At 41.8% G+C, this 15718-nt stretch overlaps 2 protein-coding genes across 6 annotated transcripts in view; one reads left to right on the top strand and one right to left on the bottom strand.

The window, feature by feature from the left end:
• The window catches only part of LOC117648097 (lachesin-like), a 101822-nt gene extending 98177 nt beyond the window's left edge, over positions 1-3645 (top strand). The window contains exons 6-7 of the mRNA XM_034390308.1: positions 1311-1479; positions 1600-3645. Of these exons, the coding sequence (XP_034246199.1) occupies positions 1311-1479; positions 1600-1700 (270 nt within the window). The 3' untranslated portion in view covers positions 1701-3645. The remainder of the gene's footprint in view (positions 1-1310; positions 1480-1599) is intronic.
• A 181-nt stretch (positions 3646-3826) lies between these two features.
• Positions 3827-15718, bottom strand: part of LOC117648046 (proton channel OtopLc) — a 51370-nt gene continuing 39478 nt past the window's right edge. For 2 of the 5 annotated variants that reach the window (XM_034390203.1, XM_034390204.1), the window contains exons 4-16: positions 15480-15594; positions 14947-15264; positions 13920-14027; positions 12876-12987; positions 12614-12777; positions 12170-12527; positions 11399-11719; positions 10697-10973; positions 10325-10606; positions 9574-9729; positions 8752-8932; positions 8494-8667; positions 3827-8414 (exon numbers count right to left, since the gene is read on the bottom strand). In XM_034390203.1, coding sequence (XP_034246094.1) covers positions 8280-8414; positions 8494-8667; positions 8752-8932; positions 9574-9729; positions 10325-10606; positions 10697-10973; positions 11399-11719; positions 12170-12527; positions 12614-12777; positions 12876-12987; positions 13920-14027; positions 14947-15264; positions 15480-15594 — 2701 coding nt within the window. In that variant the 3' untranslated portion in view covers positions 3827-8279. The remainder of the gene's footprint in view (positions 8415-8493; positions 8668-8751; positions 8933-9573; positions 9730-10324; positions 10607-10696; positions 10974-11398; positions 11720-12169; positions 12528-12613; positions 12778-12875; positions 12988-13919; positions 14028-14946; positions 15265-15479; positions 15595-15718) is intronic. The other 3 variants (XM_034390206.1, XM_034390207.1, XM_034390205.1) reach the window with 3 other exon arrangements.

Below are 15718 nucleotides of genomic sequence, written 5' to 3'. Positions count from 1 at the left end.
CAAGCCCGCGAAAGTGGCGCTGGATAATCCAGCGGGCCAACGCAAGCCGACGCAAGCCAAGGCCGAGTCCGCCGCCCCGCCTCCCCACTTTTGCAATTTTGAATTCAACAACATGCGGGCGGTGCGGCCGTCATCGGTGCGGTCCGCTTTGTGAGTTGGACGTGCAGCGGGGGAGGGGAGGGGAGGGGAGGGGGAGAGGGGGAAGGAGCGCACGGCCATGTCGCCGTCCTGAAACATCCGTCCCCTACAACTAGACCAGCCGCGCCGTGCCGTGCGCGTCCCGACACGCTTTCGCGCACTGCTTGACGGCTCGCCTCGGCCGGAGGGCCTCACAGGCAGGCGCCACGGCTCCGCTCGCCAGTTATGTAAAACGCCAAGTGTCGGTGACGTATGGAAAATAAGCCCCTCGGCGGTATGCAAATGGCGCGCGATGGACGTCAACCGGACTACACGCCTCTCCAGACGCGCGCTGAATTGGCCAGAAGACCGGTGGAGGCGGCCGAAACTCCAGACGCGTTTTGAGCTCCAGAGTCGCTAAATGGGACTCGAACCGAACGTGTGACCCCACCAATGGATTGCTCTCCGAACGAGGAATCCATTGGTGGGGTCACACGCTCAGTTCTCCTGACACTGACCATTTTGACCCGAAACAGTAGTTTTCGGGTGGAGCGGAGGGGCGGTTTGATGGGGGTTGCTTCCGGGACTTCGGGACGTTAGAAGGCCAGGATGTATTAGGAGCTGCTTGCTATTTCCATTCCTGGGCGCCCTCTCTCCTTTTCATTTTCGCCCTTCCATTCAGCCGGCTCCCCCCCATCCCCCCCCCCCACACACACACACACAGACTGACAAAGGAAGGCGAGGCAGCCTTTTGCTGCCCCGGCCAATACATCCGTTTTGTTCTGGTCGAGGGCCTAACGGGCGGTTCGGGCCCGCGGCCCATCCCATGGCTGGCTGGCCGGCCCTGGCGGCGGCCGAGCGATCGCCGCTTCCCCCCTGACTTGTCTGTACGGCCTCCCCCGCGCCTCCGCCCGGCAACCCCAATACACAGTGGGCCAGAAGACCGACGCAGGCGGCTAAAACCCCGGACGCGTTTTGAGCTCCAGAGTCGCTTAATAGGACTCGAGCCGAACGTGTGACCCCACCAATGGATTCCTCGTTCGGAGAGCAATCCATTGGTGGGGTCACACGTTCGGTTCGAGTCCCATTTAGCGACTCTGGAGCTCAAAACGCGTCCAGGATTTCGACCGCCTCCACCGGTCTTCTGGCAAGTGTGCGCTGCCCCCCTTCTTGACGCTCTCCTTGTTGTGCAGGAAATCAACTACGACTCCCCGCGCGGCGGCGTGTCCGTCATCACGGAGAAGGGCGACGTCACCACGTCGTACCTGCTGATCCAGCGCGCCAAGGAGCCCGACTCGGGGAAGTACACCTGCAACCCCTCCAACGCCAACCCGGAGACGGTCGTCGTGCACGTGCTCAATGGTGGGTGCCGCCCTCTGGAGCTCTGGAGCTCAAAACGCGTCCGGGATTTGGACCCACTGGGCCCAGCCTGGCCCAACCTAACCTAACCTAACCTAACCTAACCTAACCTTCCTGTCGCAGGGGAACACCCCGCCGCCATGCAGCACGGCGGCCAGCTCCGCCTGGAGTACCCGTTCTTCGTGGTGCTCTTCAGCTTCCTGGTGGCGCTGCTCGGGCTGTGAATAGTCCGGGGAGGGTGCCCCCGCTCGGGAGAGCGGCCCCCTTCCAGTGCATCACCGCTCTTCGGGTGCAGTGCAGTGCAGTGCTCTTCAAGAAGAGTGGTGGAGGCCTAAACGCCGGGGATCCGGAACTTAAGTGTGGTCTGTCTGGCCCGGGCCTTGCGAGTGCTGTTGGTGGCGTCTTGGAGATCGGATTTATGGACATGTCCGTGAAAAGTGACTGGTTGCTCGAAAACCAACTACCGTTTTTTAGTGCTAAAATTTGTATCATATATTGATGTCTCATGTTCCCTGTGAACTGACAGCACTCTTCAGTTTCAAAGTCAGTCTTAAGTGCCTGTGAGTGGCTGATAGTTCTAAAACTGTAATGTGCCTGATTGAAAATTGTTGGTGCTAGACTACCATGACTATTTCACAATTGCATGATTATTTAATCTAAGGGTGTAATTTTTGCAGTTGACGAATGAGGGCTGAAATGTTACCCTACGAAAGTAGTCAAATCACAGTTGGATTTTTTTCCCTTTGAAATTTTGACAAGAAAGCAGTCACATTTCCATCAAAATTGCATACGTGTTGATTTTCTTTTGTGTGCGTACTTGTTTAAGGGGTACTTTTGATGTGCGTGACTTGGCACTCCACATTCTGTATCCTTAGCTTCAGTTCTACCTCCTTTGCGAGGTGGCCGTCCAGAATTTTTGTTGCGCCAAGGCAAAACCCAGCGCTTTTGGCCCTATTTTCTTGTAAATCATGTAAATAGACAGAGAAAGTAACATTATTACCACTATTAGCATTACTACTATTACTACTACCACTACTACTACTACAATACGTAACTGGGGAGTGTGTTAACTCTAAAAAGTTGGGTACGGATAATTAGAAGTAACTATATATGTGTCCTTGGTCTAATTTTGGAAAAAATGCTGTTTGGATTTTTGTTTGTCAGGTGTGTTTGGTTCTGAATGTGTCTATTTGTATGTCAAAAACTTTTGCTTTCAGCAATAATGGCAATATGCAATGGGATGAACTAATACTCTTTAAAAAACTGTGTTTCTAAGTGGTACTTTTTTTAAAAATCATGTCCTGTAATGCTTTCAACTGAAGTGCATTGAACTTAAAAGATAATGGTTATCCTCATTTGTAGAACTCCTTGGTTACCAATTTTTTTCTATGACTCGATGCAAAGGTTGTGATTCCCTTGGTCATTGAACGTGTGATATCCACAGATACTCTCTATGCCTGAAACTAAAGGGTTGTTGCTAGTAAATATTTGAATCATTCATTGGTTCACAAAACATTTGGAAAGAAAGAAAATTGCATAAATAAAGTTGTAGTTAATTTTCTTTCCTTTTCTTTTTAGAAGTAAAGAAAATCACAAATTTCTACACGTTATGGATCCATATGATTCTTTGACCAATTATTCCTGTCAGTGGATGGAATCTGTCTTTCAGATTGCATCAAATGTAGACAATTATGGATCTGCTATTTAATTGAATGAGTGCAATGTTCAACTTCAAAATTTGTCACCTGTTTCAAGTTTAAAATCAGAATATGAACTGCATGTTTGCGGTGCTATTTCAATTCTCTGCTAGCTTTTAAACAAAACCATCAGGCAACTGCACGTCTGGGCAAATTAATTCTCGTCTAATTCTAGACACTGCTCTTACAAATTGTATCGAATTAAGATGCGATTGCAAACCAACAGCACTGAATGCCTACCATGAATGATGTTTCTGCAACCTTGAATTCAGTTTTTTTCGTGTCGAGTAGGCTTTTGTTGAATGACGGTTCAGATCCTTACTTATATTGTGATTTTCAATAATGCATGGTTTGTCAAGTTGTGTTTACGCAGCAGAGGGATAGCATCAGCTTCAATGCATTTTACCTACAGTGAAGCAAAGTGTATCACCGGTTTTCTTAATAAATAAAAACTTTATTTGAGGAATTAATTTTGGAGCAGCTCATTTCCCCTACCAATTCAGATCGAACTGAAACATTCAATTGAATTATCCAACATAATTGAATGCTGTGAGTTATTGCCCAACCAGCGTCACGGGCAAAGTCAATTTCACAGCAAATAAAATGTGTCAAAGGCAATTGGGCACCGGGCATTTTCATTAATAACAAATGAATTGCAAGTTTATTCATAGTGGTTTTATTTCAGATATTGAAATGTGTACAAAGTCAATTTACATGTCAACTTTTGATACAATTAAGATGGTTTTTTTTTCTTCTAAAATTAATTTGAAAGGAAAGGTGTCAATGGACAGAAATGGGTTTTGGCTCCCTTAGGATTCCAAAAGACGCTAAATTTGTACAAAACATGTTGCTTATGCTGCTAAAAAGAACATGTTCCATGGCATACCTGTTGGCGGAACGAACAAATCCTGGTCAGAAATGCAATAGTTTTTAGAGGCTCTTCAGATCAACTGCTTCTTTTTTGTTAAAACGGCAGCTCATAACATGATTCAACAAAATGTCTATCACAAAAGAATTGACCAGAGTAAAAACTCTAACTTTGGTCACCTCTTTTGTAATAAGACTTTTAAAAAAATGTCTTTTTTCAAGATCTGCACAAAACGTCTAAGATTACCGGTCTTTCACCAAATTTATATCTTTATAGCACTAACTATACACCACATGCTAAACATGACATTTTCTTTTGTTGAAAGTTTCATCTGATACACAAGTGTTTTCTAAAATTGAGCCATTAATGAGACAAAGATTAGTCCTATATAGGAACAAGTCTCACACAAGACAGACAAATTTTACAACTGAACTATGAGAAAGAGTCTTGCACACCACCAAGGCAGATGAATACTCCCTAGGAAAGACCAATTTTTTTCTGATAATTTTAAATTATTAAGAAATATTCCTCCAACACACACTCCCAATAGTGATCCATATGCTACCATTCTGAAAGAAATGCCACCTCTGAAGTCTAATGAGTACCTTCAGACTTTTTGCAGTGTGTCTGCACTTATATGTGCATGCCTCACATAGATAGAACCACTAAATCCACTTTGGTATGAATTGAGTCAGAATTACTAGAGAGTTACAGTATGTTATAACAATCTGAATATTGTGATCTCCTTGATTGCTTTAGTTCTTAACAAGACACTTATGTTCCAGGCTTACCCATCTAATTAAAGAAAATGTTTGTGTTATAAAGTGGCACTAGGCAAGATACACCTGAGAAAGACAAATACAAACACACAACCAGTAGCAGCAACTGCAGCAGCAGCAAAGCGTATACTCTCAATCACACACTCCCATCACAAACTCTTTTCCTAATCACTCTGTGCTCACTCAGCTCTATTACAGCGGTATGCCTTAATTCTACGCTATCATACAACAAAGCACATAAAAAATGTGCCTATCACATAACACATTAAAAAAATTCTAGGAAATTGGTAAATACGAGTCGTCTATTGATTTGACTTTACTATTACTACTGTTGATGGAGATGGCAGTGATACGTGTTGTGAAGCAAAGGTTGACATAACTTTCTTCATGAATTTCTTTTTGAAATGTTTAAGGCAGTTGGTTCCATCCAGTACTGGGAATGAATTATATAACATCGATTAAATAGCTGGTTGGTCAAGAACAAGCAGGTCCTTCTTAAAACAGGTACATAAATTGAACAAAAACACAAGAACAACTAAACGCTGGGTCATGAGAAAATTCTATATTGGAAATATGCCTTTGTTATTTGCCCATTTCCATTTAACTTTTTCACCGGACCAGTCTATGCAATTTGACTTCACTTTGAGCAGCTCAGAAAGCTTACAGCTTGATTGATGAGAAACACATGATCTATGTATGGTCTTTGCTGGTCACAAAGATCAGAGAAATACATGTTCATTTTGTTAAAAGAAAAAAAAAAGTTTAATGGCAAAGAAAGTATGTAGATCAAAATGAAACATAAAATTTTGAAAGCAGTGATCAAAACATACTTGACTCAAGGAAATTGTGTAAACAATGACCTTTAACAGACACACAAAGACATACATGTGCAATTCAAATCACATTGTGAGGAAATGGTGCACTTAGCGAAATGAATGGAAGTCTCAGAAAATGACACAGTTACAAATTCACTGAATGAGGATTCAACTTTCAGAGAAATAAAACCCCTCAACATGAAAATGTTAAAGAGTTATTCTAGAGACTTCAAGGCACAGCACAATCCAAGTACTTTGAAGCAATATCATGAAGGGGAATCTTGAACTAGCTCTAAAACTAGCAAGCACTCCTAAGTGTTCTTCCAATCTTTCCTTGCTGTCTCCCCCATGGTCCCTTCAGCTTACTTGTTGGTGGCTTTCAACTTAGGCTGTTGCACAGCTATCTCAAATTATTTTATAAATGGTATCTTGCAAGGTGATGTGCTTTACAAAACAATAACAATTAAGAACACACTGTGGCGGTGAAGTTTCACACAAAAAAATTCCCCACTGTCTTTTTATTAAGAAAGAAAAATGACAGGGATTTTTAAATTAACAAAAATTAAGAAGAAAATGCAGTTCATCACATGACAGCAGGTGGTTCACAACTGTGAACATACTGGCTACTTATTAAAATAGTCTCAGGACATGGAGTCACGTACCAAAGACAGGGAACAAGAACAAAATCATGGGCAAAGGAAAACAAACTACCCAGCAATGGGGAGTGCAGAAGCCCCCACCATGCTTCTACAGATTTGTGAGCTTTTGTAAAGGAAATGGGTCCTATTAAAAATAGGCACAAACATTATGTACAAAATAAATAATATATATAATTAACATTGGGAAACTTTAAAATAATCAGCAGTAAACAGACTAAAATTGTTTTTTTTTTATAAATATAAATATGTTGCTATTATAGTTACAGTATGACACAAAAGAAAATATTTATAAATACAAATTTACAATGTCACAACTTCAGGCTGAGTATTGCAGATAAGGTACGTACATGATAGTCTAGGGAAAAAAACATCCCTCTCCATATCAATGCGCGAGTTGAGTTACAACACATTGGCCTTGTCCGCTTCACTTTGAACTTCTGTCTATCTCTTTAGGAATGCCATCATCAGCATGCACTAAAATTTTGAAGAAGGATCAGTTTGCTCAAATGTATACATATCAATTTCTGCCTTATTTCTGTTTTATAGAATTGCTGACTACAAGCCATGAAAGATCTAAGCTAGGATCTAAACAAAATTCCTGTTATTGACTTTAGTTTTATTGGGCGGTTTCACAAATTTTAAGGGTTAAATGGTTTCAAGTGTAAATAAATAGATGTGTATGTATTTTACAACTTCATTTCCCCATGGATGTCTCCAAAAGTACTACCCGATGAGCTGTTGACAGTTAATTATCGACTCCTAATGCTACTCAAAATCAAACAAGACCAAGAACACACAAAAGATTATGGCCCCGAGGATTAAAAAATTGTGAAATGTACAAAGCTTTGATTTGCCACAGTAAATCATTGACTGATGTCTTCACATACGACATGTTTCAGTTCTGTCAAGAATACTGATGAATGTCAGGATGTCAGTCAATAAGGATTGTAAATGAGACTAGGTTAAAGAGAGTTACTTTTTTGAATAATTGTGACTTACACCCACATCAGTCAAGGTTTGGAGTAAGTGTAATACCAATATGAAACCATATGGGATACAAATCCTAATAGGAATGGAAAGATACATTTACGGCATAAAAGAAGTACAGGCACATAAGAATGTTGAAAAATTTATGATGCTAACAGCTATGTTACGAAACAGTACAATGAAAATAACTTGGAATATAGCTTTCAAGCACAAGGAAATGATTACTTTTACTCGGCTTTGGACTTAACACTTAACCAACAGTATCTACATATCTTCCTAATGCTATAGAAGATGAGGATATCAAATTAGTAAAGAAAAGATTTTCTAATTAATTTGCTTCAAGACAATGGCTATGGAAATGACATACATGTGAATGAATGAATTTCATGATTACTGTAAATACACAAAAATTGCATAGAGTATTATAGAAAGAAAATGTACAATCACTACAAATTTGACACAGTTGGTAGCAACATATTCTCAGGTCGCCTTTTGACTTTGGCATTTTCAACACATGTAGTCAAAGCACTACTTCATTGTTCACAATTTCCTGGCAGCCCACAAAATATAAAATGTGCTATACAGTTGGTAACCAAACGGTCAGGTAATACAGTCTGACCAATAATTTGAGCTGATTTTTTGTTTTTGAAATGATACAGTCCTGATGAACTGGCTAGGTTCAGGGTGGAAATGCATCTTTGTTCTATCACAGGGTGTAATCATAATCAAATTAAAATGAGGGGAAAGAGCTTAAGTTTCACTGAGAAAATGACTCTGATCACCCTTTTACATGCTGATTTCATGCTCCCTTCATCACAAATGACTAGCTTGAAGATAACTTTCTCCCAATTGCGAATGTACACAGTGCAGTGGTACCTCAACCACATTTACATGAATAAAAATTACATGTCTTCTCTTGACTTTCATCTTACATTCACGATTTGCATTTGTACTTTCCAGCTTGACCCAGAAGAAACCAGCCACAATTTTATTTCAGCTTATTCCAATCGCGCCTTGTAGCTGGTCTTCCATATTTCTGCTAGAGTCACAGCGGAGTGGAAACGGTGGAACACACAAAGGGGCAAAGTGAAGCGCTGCACCAGGGCCCAGGTAAGGTACCCGTAGAAATCAAGCTGAAATCAAGGCGTACAAATGTTTGTATTATGTCATTTTACAAAAAGTTGAGAGAAAACACAGGATCAAGCGGCTTACCTGGACTGGGTTGGCAGCAACCTTTTGCATCTCAAACGTGTATATGACCCACATGGCAACGTTGCAAATCAAGAGGAAGGTGACGATCTGCCTTCCCGGTTTGCTGCGGTCGTGTTCGGGCAGGTGCACCCGGCGGCGGGACACGTCCGCGATGAAGAGGAGCTGAAGGACCACCTGCAACAGAAAACATGGCTTATATAGATTCTTCGCAACACCCCCCAGAACATACCAGTAAGACGATGCACACTAGACACAGACCTGGAGGACTGACAGAGCACTGGTCACTGTGACAAGCATGTTGGGCTCTTTTTTTGTGGCCAGCAAAGAACCAGCAATGACACTGAATGTAGCGTATATGAAGAGGCCGAAGGCTGACACACGGAGAAGGATGTCATTCAAGTCGCTCTGCTCATCTCGCTTGAATTTCAGACTCTGGACCCTGCACAAAAATAGAAAAAATTAGGGAATACCAGCAGAAGTTAAGCAGAATCAAAATTAATGAAGTGTTTGGAGTGACATAAAAGACGAAACAGATTATGGTGCACATTCAAAATGGCATGCAGAAGGGTAAGCAATTTCAAGAGCTACATTAGATACTTCACATTCATGCAGCAAACATCTACCATTATTCTAAATACTGACAAAAAATTTATTTTTCATGATATAAAAATACTATTAGTCCATTTCGAATTGAAAATAAAAGAGGTTGAATAGTAACTCGTGTTGAATTTCTTTTTGGTTAAATTGTTTATGAGTTATCAATAAAATTCTCAAAGGCAAGGGGACAAGTGAAAGTCCATTGTTGGATATCAAGAAGAGTTTGACTTAAGTCGACAACCAACAGGTTGCAACAAACAGGAGAGGGTTGCGGCTAAAATGGGGTGCAATGTGCCACTTCCTCAGAAGAAAGCCGATGAAAGCCATGTTGAAGGAACCTTGCTTGCTAGCACAGTAACAACATATGAATCTATGCTGATCCATCGTCAAGTGCCAACATGCTGTGTTGTGACAGTCACACAGGAAGAGACACTCCAAGTGCCACAAGGTCACATAACGGCACAAATCTAAAATCTCACATACATGTTAAAAGGTTCATGGCGCACATGCTGCGCAAGGTGTTCTAGTTCATTGTCAGTATCATTATCCTCATCGCGTTGCTCCATTTCAAACTGCTCATGATCCTGATCCTGCTGTTCACATGAGAGATATCCAAAACTGTCAACACAACAGTTATTGCTGGAAAAAAAAAAGAAAACAAGAACCAAATCTATCAACTACAACATTGCTAAGAAGCAACAACAAAGGCTACAGGTAGAAATCAGGCCAAGTAAACTTTTCATATGTTCTATATTGTAACGTGTCTAGAACCTATTGACTGAAATTAGTCCTGGCAAGAAAAATGGGAAACTGACACTGTCAAAACTGAGCATCAACTCCCTAAAATATAATTTTCAAAGCTATTAAAGGAGAGTAAATAAATATAAAACCAGCTAACTTTTACTAGGGGGTAATCATGCAGATTAGAAGATCATTACAATAGCCAAAATAAAAATGATTACCTACACTATGAGAGTTTATACTTTCTTGACAGTAAAAGGAAAGGTATTTTCATTACAGCTATGACAATCACCTTGTACACATTCTCTAAGATTTCAAGTTCCCGTACAAAGTCATGCATCATTCTAAAGATCATAGTTCAACTATCTCTTCTTTATATTTTTGAGATTAAGAAAATGATGAGAGTGCATGTAGAGTTTGCATGGCATCCAGGAAAAGGAGTTTTGGCACATGACATTTTACATTCTCTGCACTCTTCGGAACTTTTTCTTACCTGCAGAATCCTATAATGATGGCCAGTATACTGAGCACCATGACGATGGAATGAGAGCAGTCAGCCAAGTAAATTGCGAGAATTCCAAGCTCAGGGTGGCGGATCAAGACAAAGAACAAGATGAGGCAGATGAGAGAGCCTACGAGGAGCAGCAGTCCGAAGAAAAGGCCTTTGCTGGCGCCAACACAGTCGACTCGGCCATGTTGAGCACGAGCAATGGCTACAGCTCTCTGAGAAAGCATTGCTTCCAAGCGCTGTTCCAGATCCTCCTCAGTTACATATCTAAGGAAACGGGTAACAATAAAATTTACATTAGCTCTTGTGAACCCACAGATACTATGTCAAAACAAGAGCATTGAAATAACCAAATACCTTGGGTTGTAACCAATGTGCCGCCACATAATGTACACAACAGCAGCTCCAATGAGGCAGTACTCGATGATGAAGGGGTACAAGTAAGGAGCAGCGTCCCGCACAATGTTGCCCATGATGTTGATGCGGACACAGCTTTCAGAGTCCAGCATTCGCTGTCCAGTCAAGTTAAATGCCAGAGCTTTCAACGCTTCAGCCACAGGCAAGGTGCCCCCCATCTCGTCATTTCCTCCCATTTTAATACCAGCATCATGGTCAAACGGCATTCGAGGAGCATCTGGAAAATGAAAATGGTTCCATCAGACTCTTTCACATAAAGACGGGAATACAGTACAGGAGTCACTGCAATGCAATTTGTCTCAGTAAGGGATGAAAAGGATGAATATCAAATTAGAAAGAAAGAAAACAAAGTTGGCATGAACGTAATGTAAAGATAAAGAAGGCAGGTGGAAATATTTTTAGCAGGTTGGGAAGGAATCATCAATAGAAAAAAAGAGGGTGCTTTTACAAGGGTGCTTCAATCTTTTACGTCCCATTTATCTTCAGGCAAAAACACTTTTCATGTGTATTCAATGTTATGTTCAATGTATTCAATAGTAGTAATAGATTGAAATGTTGAAAAATTTGGTAAATATAGAACAGAAAAATAACGAAAGAGAAAACAGGAGCTACTTGACTACAGGTTGCATTACACTGGCATACCTGGCATCATGGTGGCAAAAGTTTGTCGTAGCACAGACTGTGGGGTTGTGGAGGTGGTGGTTGAGACCAGGGTGGACGCGGCTGTGCTTGCCAGCGTGGTCAAGAAAGGGGTTGTGGAGGATGGGGGTAGCGTGGTTGTCGTAGTGGAAGTGGTAGTTGTGGAAGTGGATAGAGTGGTTGGCAGGGTTCTCAACGTGGTAGCAGCAGTGGATGCAAGCGTGCTCATGGTGGTCTGGGCTGCCTTCACTGCATATGAGCCAGCGGTAGCAACCGTGCTCACAACCATGTTTGCACTTCGCAGAGGGTTGGGCTGGAAAGTCTCTGCAAGCATCAAAGCCAAAGTGCTATTTGCCCAAATTCTCAATCACACACTTCACACAACAATAAGTGCAACACAAGAAAAAACAAGAAACCCTATCAGTTTTGTGAATGAACCATTTAACAGCTTTAGTCTTAAGTTTCATAAAGCATAATAACAAATGTGTCAAGATAATGACAGTGTGGATGGAATCGAATAAAATCCAAGATAGGAAGCACAAGAAAGCATGAGAAAAAAGGTAGACTTTTGAAACAGAAATTAAGACCTCCCTGGAAAATTTTTATCAGAAAACATAGGAGGACCATAGACAACTTACACAGATAGGGGTTACAAAAACACACCATGCAGAAGTTAGACAATGTTGAAAGTTAAAGAAAGTCAAGGAAACTTCACAATATTTATCTATCAACTATCTGCTGTTTGAGTCAAAAAATTTAAAGAAATGAACTTACCAACTAGGTCATTGGCTCCGTAGCCACTAATTATTCCACCTGCGCCAGGTTGGCCATAGTTGCCTCCGGTCTGTCCGTAACCACCTCCTGTTTGGCCGTAGTTGGTGCCTCCAGTCTTGCCAGTGGTGCTGAGAGACTTGCCGAGTCCCAGACCAGACAGCCCCTTGCCATTTCCATAGAACAGTGGAGTAGCGTGGGTTGTGAGGAGAGCCTGCTTTCCTTGATCACTCAAAGCCATATAAACTGAGATTTCCTTTATGCTCTCAAGCATGAGAGTGCGGATCCACACACAGATATTAGTGGCCACAATGTGCATGAGGCCAAAGCGAGCAATCACTTTGAAGCGGTGGATGTTGAGCTGTTATAAGTAATTGATTACATTTTAGAAACTTGTCATAGTTTTAGGGACATAAAAGTTCAGAGAAAAATTGACTTTGCTCTTACCCGAGAGTTCATAAAGATGAAATACATCTGCATAAATGTGAAAACCATCTGGAGAAGTGGATTGAGACCACGCAGAATGTTGTAGCATTTGGTAGATGACATGGGTGTCTCAAAGAAAGTACCGAACTCAAGACCAGTGTAAATCATGGTGCCCAGTCCAAAAGCTGTAAGAAAAAAGTGAGACCTTGGTCAGAAATTCATTCAATGCAAGAAGATAAACTGTAACAACAGGTGATATGCCTATTACGAGAAATCAACTTACCAATGGCACCAACACGAAGGAAGAAGCTACCATGGCTGGAATTGTTTTGAGATGTCTTGCGTTTCCTTCCAACTGGACGGTCCAAACCTCCTTCCATTTCGACAGCATCTTGCTGCACCAATAAGCAATGAAAATAAATTAAAGGACCTGTTCTATCACATTCCTGAGAATTTTTATTACATGAATAAAAGAGCAACATAAACAAGTATTTTTTTCATAATGTGTAAATGTAAAATTTTTATCGAGCAACATTTTATAATTAAGAATGCTTTATTAAAATGATTTTTTTAAAAATTTGGATTAGTGAAAGTTGCAAAATGTGAACACTGGTAATAAACAATTCAGTGAACTGGGCGAAGCAAACTATGTTGGCATGCATATTTGCCAGTGCTCTACTACTACAGCAACAAACTACTTTTCACACGGCATTCACATGGCATCCACATGCTAAGAAGCAAAAAACTGCATTCCCTGATCAAGGAAAGATGACCTGCAATACAAAGAGGAAGGAGGTCAAGACAGTCAAGAACCATGCAAAAAACACTTCCATCGAGGATTGAGGGAAGCACATCGAGCTATTTGCATAACTCAGATTAGATGAAAAAGTCAAGAATTCAGACCCCATTGTAGGAAGGAAGGGGAAGTATGGTTAACCAAAGCAGGGAAATGCAAGTACTGTACACAGGAAAAAGTCCATGAGAGAGTTAAGTGCACATGAATTGAAAGACATCACAAGCGACCAATCCAGAACTATATCATTCAGGAAAGGGCTCTTCTAAGATCCTCATGGCCAGAAAGACAAAGCCCTTAAACCACATATGATACAGAATTTTTTCCAAAACACCCAAAATGTTTTTTCAGTCAACAAATAGGTATAAATTTTTCTAAATAAATTCGGTTGATAACTCAAATGAAAGGTGAAAATAACTGCAAAACTGAATGACTAAACTAGGGTTCATCCAAGTTGCGACTGAAAAACCAGTCTGGGCACCTTCCCATCAAAATGAAACTGCACACAAAGGTTCGGCCCGGCAGTGAACTTACGCAGTAAACGGCAGACTGGCCCACAAGCAACGGCTCCTGTTGCGGTTGGTGTTGCTGCTGTTTCATTTTCACCACATCTCTCATCTTACGAGGATAGCCTTCCTGCCTCTGCGCGACAATCGCCAGCCGAACCGACCCAAACCAAAACCCAAACCACAAATAGAACTCAAACCACAGATGAAATTGTCAAAACTTAGGCAAGAACAAAAAAAAAAAGGTGAAATACGTAACAAAGATTGAAGGGAAAGTTCATGTCTAGAGGACTTAGAAAATATAAGTGTTTAGGTAGGATTGGACTTCTCCTAAATTATTTTAAAAACATGTGGGCAAATAGTAATTAGGTTACAATTACTTTGAGCAAATCAATACTGTGACTGTCGGATCTTCAGCATCTTTCCATAAATGTGAACCAGCACACAGGAATGGGAATGAAAATGTGACGAAGTCAAGCAGTTTAAACATGAAAGATGAATCATCACACTGAGTGTGGGAATTCGAAACTTAATAATTCTAGAAAATTACAAGGGTCCAGACAAGTACAGTACTCTCCAACTGTGACCTATAAGAAATAAAAATATTATTCTTTTCTGGTATGTATGGGCGTGACAGATTGCTTTAAAGCATAGCTAAGCTCAATACATTTTTAAGACAGCAAAATGAAATTTAAAGAACTGAATGGTACTAGTAATATAAATTCATAATGAAGCAACGTAGAAACAAGCAAAAAAGGAAAAAAAATGAATCTGGTGCTGAATGCTTTAGTGAGTTTACTAGCCTTTGGCAAATATTTCCGAAACACTAACAAGAGGCTAAACTGTGAAGCTACAAGACCACAGATACAGCTGTAAATATATGAGCGCTACAAGTGTAAAGAGATGCAGTTGAAAATACTAGAAATTTTTTTTGAAAAAATAAATTTTTTTTTTTTTTGTAAAAGTGATTTTTTTAAATGATTTGCTCTTGTCGGTTTGCATGTGGGTTGGCGATGCCAGGGGACAGGCCTGCCAAAGGGCCTGCTCCTACTCACCGGGTAGAGGGCCTGCTTGGCCCCGGCCGGGGCGTCGGGCTGGGGGGGCGCGGGCGGTGCACCGGCATCCCCTTTGCCGCCCTTCCCCTTGTCGTCCTTCTTGTCCTTCTTGGCCTTGTCCTTGTCCGCCTTCTCCTTCTCCTTGGCGGCCTTCTGGCGGTCCTTCTCGCGCTGCCTGCTGGCGGCCGTCTCTCGCTTGAGGCGCTCGCGCTCCGCCGCGTCGGGGCTGCCCGCGCAGCACGCCGACTCTTGCAGCAGGAAGCAGAACACGTAGAGCAGGAAGAAGATGCTGGCGCCGTACAGGTAGGAGAAGAAGCCCTGCGGGGAGAGGAGAAGCCCATCATCAGTTTCAAATGCTACAAAAATTAAGAGAAATTGTTTGAAAAGTTTGCGAATTAAGAGATATTGTTTTTTTTAAGTTTGCGAAGAATTGCGAAGAAAAATCAAGGACGCAATTTGAACGCAACTGGAAACTTTGCCAATAAGTCTCAGCACTAAGAGGTGGGCACATTCTCCTCAGCATCACGGCTTACCTCGTAGTAGAACAGGGGCAGGGCGTTGTTGGCGACTTCAGAAACTACAAAGGCAATGCAGACGACGACGAGGAGCTTGGCGTAGATGAAACTCAGAATGATGAACAGGGAAGTCCTGCAACACACAAGGAGGGACATGGTTAGGCGGCGTCGCTACTCCATGTCGATGCCCCGCGCAGTCTCTCGCTGACGGGGTATGTCCGCGGACAGGTCCGCCTAGTCCGCCCCAGACGGAACAC

The sequence above is a fragment of the Thrips palmi genome, unplaced genomic scaffold (assembly GCF_012932325.1).
Source record: "Thrips palmi isolate BJ-2018 unplaced genomic scaffold, TpBJ-2018v1 HiC_scaffold_3, whole genome shotgun sequence".
Taxonomy (NCBI): domain Eukaryota; kingdom Metazoa; phylum Arthropoda; class Insecta; order Thysanoptera; family Thripidae; genus Thrips; species Thrips palmi.
The sequence above is the reverse complement of the archived record's forward strand: the minus strand, read 5'-3'. Positions and strand labels throughout refer to the sequence as shown.